General features: G+C 39.7%; 1 protein-coding gene across 2 annotated transcripts in view; it reads right to left on the bottom strand.

Annotated features, from left to right (window-relative positions):
* Positions 1-396: 396 nt before the first annotated feature.
* Positions 397-9242, bottom strand: part of LOC119296012 — a 20171-nt gene continuing 11325 nt past the window's right edge. For both annotated transcript variants that reach the window (XM_037574431.1, XM_037574430.1), the window contains 3 exons: positions 1954-2033; positions 1363-1466; positions 397-694 (listed from right to left, as the gene is read on the bottom strand). In XM_037574431.1, the coding sequence (XP_037430328.1) occupies positions 656-694; positions 1363-1466; positions 1954-2033 (223 nt within the window). In that variant the 3' untranslated portion in view covers positions 397-655. The remainder of the gene's footprint in view (positions 695-1362; positions 1467-1953; positions 2034-9242) is intronic.

Below are 9242 nucleotides of genomic sequence, written 5' to 3'. Positions count from 1 at the left end.
TCTGGTAGCTACACATGTATATGATTCCCAGGTAGTTTTGCCATGGGAGGACTAACCCCCTCCCTAATTTCATTTTACCGCATGTAATCAAAGATGTAAACCTTTCAATCCTTAAATAAAGTGCCAATAGGCTTTCCCCTCAAAAAGAAAAAGAAAAACTCAAGCCACTAATTCCCATTCCCCTTCCCTAAGATTGCCAAACATGCTGTTAGTGCCACAATCACAACTCTTTTTGTTTCAGTGTTACCTAGAGCTGGTATTGGATAGTTTTTTAGTTTCCCTTTGCTATTCTATTTTTTGTACATATACCTTTTATTTAATGAAAGTTACCATCAAACTATTGTTCTATGGTTTCAGGGTAAAAAAACAGCAATCGGAGACCTATATTACATGGTGTTTCTACACTGGACCGCCACATTTCTAATCCAAAATTCAAGATGAAACAAGAATTCTGACAAGCATATAGTAAAGTTCGCTACAAGACATCAAATTCATGATAGCCTGAGCCTGAGTAAATCACTACATCACCTTAAGTCATACACCTACAAAATGTAAACAAGTAAAGCCTGATAATAATTCATTCAACTCAGCAACGTTTTACGGTGCCAGTAGGCAATTGATCAATCACAAACAAGGCAGAAACTTGAGATTGATATCAACTCTGCGCCTCTCTTAAGCGAGTGATCAGTTCGTCCTACATATGGAAGGCCACCATAATATTAGTGTCTATTTGGATGAGATGACAATTCCAAACTGGAAAATACATACACAAACAAAATATATTCATAAAAAGGTACAAGAGCACTCTACAATACAATAGTGATACCTCTTTTTTTTCTAACACACATACTGGCTACCATACTATGAAATAGGACAAAAACCGTGACGTGCTACAAAATACTGTGAAATAGCACAAAAACCAAGATGTGCTAGCACTATATGTAAAACAACAATATTAAAAAGCATCACTAGCACTGTCAGAACAGTTTGCTTTCCAAAAACTTTGTATTCTAGCAAACAAAATACTTGCATCGCTCATTTCTGGTTTTTGTCCACCAATTTACTTTTACCTTGGAGGCTAAATTCTGCTAATAATTGCAGAATACACAAACATACTAGCATGCTAGATAGTAGGTAGGTTGTCAGAATGTTCGAATATGGCTTCGCATATTCTGAAATCACTACAAAATGAATTTTCAAGCATGTGGAGCATATTCAGAAATATCCAAAATGTCAAATGTACAAGATGTATGTGATATTCAATTAAGTTCTTTTGAAGCACAATTCAAATGGTTATACCATTGATCAAGATTTTTAATTCTAGGAACTTTAAATTCAGAATAAGAAGTTTTAAGCATGTGCCTTTTTCCCCTTGGTTGTGAGGCCTCTTTGTCGGAGAAGTGCACGCAACCTCTCTACGGTGAAGGACTGCAGTGTGTGCTGTGAAAAGCCAGATATTGCTTCATCTGCAAGATTAGAGTAACCATCAGAGTGAAAAAACAACGCTGCTTATGCGCAAAAAAAAAAACAATACTGCTACGGGTTTTGGAAAAACCAAAGAGCGCACTAATTTCTCATCTTAAAATGCTAAAGCATGCCTGGTTAACAAACATACTGCTTATTCTTGAATGTATGAAAACATATCTGGTACTATTAAACCTAGAACTAATGGTTCGATAGCATTAAAAGGTGTTCTGGGTAGAATTGGTTAACACATCATACATAAAAACAGAATTTGTGGTAAGAAGTTGGATGGAAGCTGACAACGTATATTCAATTTTTCACTTAAATCAGACATGATCTACTTCTGCTAAACAATGTATGACAGATATCCCTTCGCTCTATCTGCCTCCAAGATTCACATCTTATGCCACATGCATTATTTTCAGAGATGAGCAAAATAAAAGACACAGAGGTGAAGATAAAAGTTAAGAACATGATCAAGGGACTTACCAGAGGAAGGCAATCCGGAAGAACTGCCCAAGTTGGGCTTTTTTGACGACTTTTGCACACCCAAACTTCTGGCAGCACATCTACAGAAAAGGAAATACAGCTTACTTTGAGAGTGAATTTATGTGATGTTAAATAAAATACTAATAAGCCCATGAACAAAAATAAAAGCCTTTTTGGAACGAAAGAAACACAAGCTTTATAAAAAATCTTGACAAGTGAGCCTACTTCATTTTATTGGGGGGTGGATGTACAATCCCACCGCCTAGGTTCAACTCCTCGCAAAAGCGAACTTGGATTCTTATTTATACCGTAGGGGTTCCCCTTACAGTTATCTACCAAACAGGTTGCATAATTTAGAGGGAAATATCATTCGGAGTCACAGAACTTGCATCGCATGTTTAGTTTGGTGATAGAACTTTGAAAATATGGTTTTGTGGTCATCTAACTTGACTCAATCGTGCAGATAGGGTCACAATATGCGTATGGGGCGTATCCATGTGTATGGTCCCACTTGTCAGTGAGTGGTAGCAGTAGACGCGAGATAGTTTTACAAAAACACCCACATATTTTTTTAGTTGCAGAAAAAGTCAACCCCTGCAACACATATTTGCACAAAATTCCTTCACATTTTTTATTTACAGAAAAACCCAACAACAGTACTGCCATTGCATGCGAAAATTGACAAAAATAAAATAAGAAACAAGGTTACTGGGACTCGAACCCGTGAACAACAGTTTTAACACAGTACGCTCTAGCCACTACACCCTCTAGATTAGTATGTCTAACACAGATAACTTATATATTATTTTTGAGGAAGTTAACTAACTTTTTCTTTTACTGGAAGACAACACATGCGGAACTTAAATGGGCTGCATATAGTGCGGTCCATTTGCACGCGCTATTTTTTTAAAGATATTTATAAAAAAGTAATAAATTTATGTGTTAAATATATTATACATACAGATGATTAGTAAATATAAACCTGTGTATTATATATGAAATATTTGGTACTCCCTCCGTCCCATAACGTAAGACGTTTTTTGACACTACACTAATGTCAAAAAACGTCTTACATTATGGGACGGAGGGAATAAAACGTAAGTAATAAATACATTTAAGATATTTGTAAACCATAAGTGCTAAAATTAAGTTCTAATATGTGCCTGTTAAAATACTATACATATAAACCATGATTACAGTAAATAAAAATGTTTAAATATAAACATGTGTATTATATAAAATATATTTAGTTAAGACGGACATTGAAATCTTTACTAAATAAATATGTTTAATGAATCCCAAAAAATATGAACTTGTGGCTTATATTTAAACTATACAAAATGATGAATACAACCATTTACTAAATATTTATGAATATTCACTTGTGTATAATTTTTACTCATAACTTATATTCAAAAAACTTATATAAATTAAATATTAGCTACGATTGAATGTCCATATTAATAGTTTAAATTTTAAATTATGAATATTTTTTATCATGCAAAAATTGAACTACACAAATGTGCGTATAATTATGAAATGTTTGTATAATTTAAATAATATTTTTGAATTATAATTATGAAAACAAAATATGTAATACACTAATTTATATAACACACTGGTTTATGTAATACTCAGGATTATAAAATATTTAGTAAATTTTTTTATCTTAAAAGTTATTTGCCAAGAAAAATGTTTTTAAGGGTTAAAGCCATTTATATAAAAACATGTGAAAAAGTGTAACAAACACATTTATATAACACACATGTTTTACAAATATCTTAAAAAAGTAGCTCGTTCAAAACGGGCAGAAATATACGCAGTACATTTAAGCTCCACATGCTGTCACTTTTGAGTACATAGGAGTTCATTATGGAGATTAGACATACTGAATTGGTGGTCAAAAGGCTAGATCGTTTTGTGTTAAAAGAGAAGGTCGTGTGTTCCTAGTCCTAGGGTTCCCCTTTTTTTTGTTAATTTTCGTATAAATGTGTTCCAGTAGTTTACTTTTCCGCAAAAAAAAAATATGAGGGTGTTTTTTTTGTAAAAGTATGTCATGCCCAGCTCCATCACTCACCGACAGGTGGATCCATACACATGGATACACTCGCATACGCCTATTATAACCGTATCTGCACGCCTGAGTCAAGTTCGGTGACCATAAAACCGTATTTTCGAAGTTCTAGCACCAAACAGAACATACGGCGCAAGTTCTATGACTCGGGTGATATTACCTCCATAATTTATTTCATAACACGCGGAGGTCACTGATGACCAAATTGAAGTGTCAAAAAAAATCTAAAGTTCGATCATGGGGAGCACAGTTTTAAAGGTGCAAGGGCATCTCCAAAGCCGATCCTCAAATTGCCCGCAAACATCCGGACCGAGCTGTCCGGACGCAGTTTGCCATCCAACGCCATCACACGCAGACATCCGCAGACTCATCCGGCTATCCGAAATCCCGCAAACTGGACGCAAAGCTGCGGGAGCTTTGCGGGCGTCCACACCTCTGCCACATAGGAACATACGACTCTGACACCCCCGGCCCACACCAAACCCCACCCGGTGCCCGCGTCTCCGTCCCTTGCCCCTTGATCAGCATCCGCTTCCTCCCTGGCCAATGCCGACGCTATACCACCCCGACCACCCACCAAGGCCATGCCGGACCTCCGCCGCTCCACCTGGTCGCCACACCGCTTTGCCTACGCCGTTGTTGCACCTCTCGCCCGTCCGCTGCGCAGGTACAATCCGCACCTACGGATGCCGTCCGTGGGAGTCACCATGCCCGGCAAGTGTTTGGCGAAATGCTTGTGTTAAATTTTGACAAGTTTTCTCCCTTCTTTCAAGCAATGGATTCGGACATGGAGTACTAGTAAGTTGCACGTGCGATGCACGCTATTCAACTTCAGTAAATAAGAAAATGGCGTGAACACGAAAATGAGAACTGCCACGCAATGAACATTTTCACAATTATATTTATTAAATATCGTATTGCAAATAATATTTTCTCATTCTATCCTATTTGTAATCAGTTGGGGTAAGTGCGAGTCTATATTCCTTTTGTCATGTAGGAGGGAATGAAAATTTTCTTTTTGGTAAAATTATTACACGTCGAACGATTCGATTGATGGATAATTTGATCCGTAGGAAAATTGCCAAATGCATGGCAGTTTGATATCACATTATCGATCTCACATTTTGGTAATCTATGTATGTTAATATTCACAAGAAAAAAATTGATGTATGGTTTAATAGTAACGGATTCAGTTTGACAACAATAAAATGTCGTGTCTCTACAAATAATATTTTCTCATTCTATCCTATTTGTAATCACGTTGGGGTAAGTGCGACATGTAGGAGGGAATGAAAATTTTCTTTTTGGTAAAATTATTACACGTCGAACGATTCGATTGATGGATAATTTGATCCGTAGGAAAATTGTCAAATGCATGGCAGTTTGATATCACTTTATCGATCTCACATTTTTGTAATCTATGTATGTTAATATTCACAAGAAAAACAATTGATGTATGATTTAATAGTAACGGTTTCAGTTTGACAACAATAAAATGTCATGTCTCTACAACAACCGTATAGTTACTATTGTAGGTGATAATGTCACCATGCACTTTGGTTGTACGGTATGCTATAATGTCACCATGCACACAAGATCTTGAGAGATATGTATGACCATGTGCTAACCGCGGAAGGTGGAACTTTATTGCTGACGTGATGTACGTATCTAGCGGCTTCAACAGAGAAGTTTCCGCGCGTGAACGCATGGTGGCGAATCCAGTCATTTCCAACCGTCCGATCTGTTGAGTAGTGTTGTGATGAGTGGTGGTAGCCACCCTAACTTGCAAATAAACGTCTTGGATCAATCCAGTGGGAATTTGGTGGGAAGCTGCAGTGGCACTTCCAAGTTCAAAAAAATGTGTACTATATAGTGATACAGACATCTACGACAACTTTGTTGAGTCGTCCAACAACTCGTCTGACGAGGAGGATTATGTGAATGAAACGGCAATGATGTGGGCGGTCCTTGCAGATGCGAAGCGTGCGGAAGGGCGTCTTCTCAATTTCAAGGGATCGATCAAGGGTCATCAAATGCTGAATCGAAACAGGGCACAAGGGCATTTGACACAGATGGATGACTACTTTGCCCTCGATGCCCTATTCATGGGCAATTTTCGACGGCGCTTTCGTATGTGGAAAAATGTGTTCGATCGCCGCTACAATGGCGTCTAGGCCTACGATGACTACTTCATCTTCGAAGGATGATGTAGGAAGAATAAGATTCTCTGATTACCAGAAGTGCACGACTGCATTGCGGATGCTTGCATATGGCACGGCCAGAGATTCATGGGACTAGTACCTTCGGATGTCTGAGAGCACATGCGCAAACACCACGGTCAGATTTGCTACTGCAGTGGTTGAGGTGTTTGGACCGCACTACTTGAAAGAACCAACTGTCTTAGACACCGAAAGGCTCATGGCACCCTCGAAAGCAAGAGGATTGCCAGGTATGCTCGGATCTCTTGATTACATGCACTAGAGATGGAAGAACCACCCAAATTCTCTACAAGGGCAATATCAGGACCAACACAGGACCATCATTCTTGAAGCAGTTCCAACATAGGACCTCTAGATTTAACACGTTGTCTTTGGCATGCCCTGGTCTCACAATGACATCAATGTGCTGCAACGGTCTCCATTGTTTGCTAGGTTGAGTGAAGGACAAGCTCCTTCATGCAACTATACTATCCATGGGCATGACTACAACATGGGCTACTATATGGCTTATGATATCTATCCTCCGTCGGCGACCTTCGTCAAGACCATCTCTGAGCCAGTTGGTCAAAAAAGAGCTAACTTTGCCCAAAGACAACCAAGAAGGAGCTAGAAAGGATGTGGTGAGGGCATTTGGAGTGCTCCAAGCCCATTTTGCCGTTGTTCGAGGACCTGCAAAAATATGGGATCCGGAGACCTTGTGGGAGGTGACGACATGTTGTGTGATCATGCACAACATGATCGTGGAGGATGAAGGTGAAGATGATGTCGGAGGTCTGGAATTTGAGAACATGGGTGACCCTATCCAACTTCCACATCAGAATCATGCCACGTTTGATGAGTTTGTCCAAATGCATCAACAAATTTGGCAGTAAGCAACTCATGAGCAGCTTAAGGAAGATCTAATTTAGCATCTATGGGCGCTTAAACCCTAAACCCTAAAGGACTGGTCCGCGAACAAATATTGTGCCCGTTTTGAGGGTCGGCGTTGGAGATGACCTAAAGCTGAAAGGACATCTAAATCCCTATTGTGGTTTTGTAGTTGATAACACGTAATTAGTTGGATTAATGGTTCAGTGAAGTGTTAGCACATATTTTAGTCCAATGATGAAGTGAACAAATATATAGTTGGAGCGCCCCCACCTAGACATGTCTGCATTTAATGCAACATTATGTTTCATCATTTAATCAAGTCATAGGAAGCTAAAGCATGAGGAGGTTGATCATGGTTTTGCTATAAACACCCTTGTCGTCCACCAAAAAGCCTCAAGAAGCAGCGAGTCCTCCTGAATATGAAAACCTCGCGCCTCTCGCGTCGCCCCGAGCAGGCAACAAAACCAGGGCATATCAGTCCTGAGCTCATGCCAAATGTTCTGAATGGTGTGAGCAGCTACCTGAGCTGGTCGAGGCGGGCCTTGTTGATCTTGAAGACAAAAGTCCTGAAAGGGTATGTTCCTGGGACGGTTGAAGAGCCGACTGACAAGGAGAGTTCATAATGGAAGAAGTGGAGTGTTAACAACTCCCTGATATTGGCCTGGATGTTGAACTCCCTGATCCCAGCCACTGCAATGTCTATTGAGGCATTCCGAATGAGTTGATCTTCACAGAAAATAAATTCTCATCCTGAGTAACAGGTAAGAAATCACCGTGCGAGTTGATCTTCACAGAAAATAAATTCCCAATTCCTCCCAAGGTGTTCACTTGCACTTGTTTTGTTTGTGATCATAGGCCATTAGTCAACAAACTGGATCCTCGGGCAGTCAAATGTATCTTTATTGGGTATTCTTCAGGACAAAGAGGGTACAAACAGAGGCGGACATTTGTGAGAATGGATGTTACGTTCTGTGAACCGGAACCCTTTTATGGTGAGAAAACTGATCTAAGTGTCTTGTTTGAATACAGACTACTTTCATAAGATCACGAATGGGTGGAAGAGGAAAAATACCATTCATGCCCTTAAATGTGGTGATGTTGAGATAGAGGGTACCGAAAACCTGATCTCACATGCTACAGAGTTTTATAAAAATCTTTTCGGCCCTGCCCCAGGCAACTTGTTTCACATGGATCCTGAATCGTGGGGAGATTCGGAGAAACTTAATCAAGAGGATAATGATGATCTGACCAGGGAATTCTCGGAAGAGGAGGTGAAAGAGGCTTTATTTGCGATGGACACGAACAGAGCGCCTGGCCCCGATAATATCCCTGCGGAGTTTTACCAGCACTGCTGGAGTATTGTCAAAAAAGACATCATGCAGATATTCAATCACTTCCATTCTGGGACGCTTGATGTGCAGCGTCTTAATTATGGCGTGATTACTCTTCTCCCTAAAGTGTCGGGCGCTGAGCGTATTCAGCAGTTCCGTCCTATCTGTCTTCTTAGATGCTCTTATAAGCTGATCACCAAGACTATGGATCGGAGGGCAGAAAAATACGTTGATAAGCTGATTGGCCTATCACAAAATGCATTTGTCAAGGGGAGGAATATATTGGATGGGATCATGACACTCCATGAGCTCCTCAATTATACTCATGTCAAGAAGAGAGTGGGAGTGGTGCTTAAACTCAACTTCAAGAAAGCATATGACAAGGTTAATTGGGAATTCCTGCTGGAATGCCATAAGATGAGGGATTTCAATGAGACTTGGTGTGGTTGGGTGAAGCAAATCCTGTACAATGGTGCAGTCAGTATAAAACTAAATAATTCTGTGGGTCCATATTTCCAAAGTGCAAAAGGAGTACATCAAGGAGACCCCCATTCTCCCTTCCTTTTTAATCTAGCTGCGGATTGTTTAAATAAGATGATCAGTAAAGCGCAGCAAAATGGCCTCTTGACTGGGCTCGCATCTGATCTTATCCCGAATGGAGTGGCTGTCCTGCAGTACGCAGACGATACGATCATTTGCCTTGAGCACGATGCGGAAAAAGCCATGAACCTGAAAATTCTTTTATATATGTTTGAATTGATGTCAGGTCTGAAAGTGAACTTTCAGAAAAGTGAA

This window comes from Triticum dicoccoides, chromosome 4B (assembly GCF_002162155.2).
Source record: "Triticum dicoccoides isolate Atlit2015 ecotype Zavitan chromosome 4B, WEW_v2.0, whole genome shotgun sequence".
Lineage (NCBI taxonomy): Eukaryota > Viridiplantae > Streptophyta > Magnoliopsida > Poales > Poaceae > Triticum > Triticum dicoccoides.
This window is presented reverse-complemented; position numbering and strand designations above follow the sequence as displayed.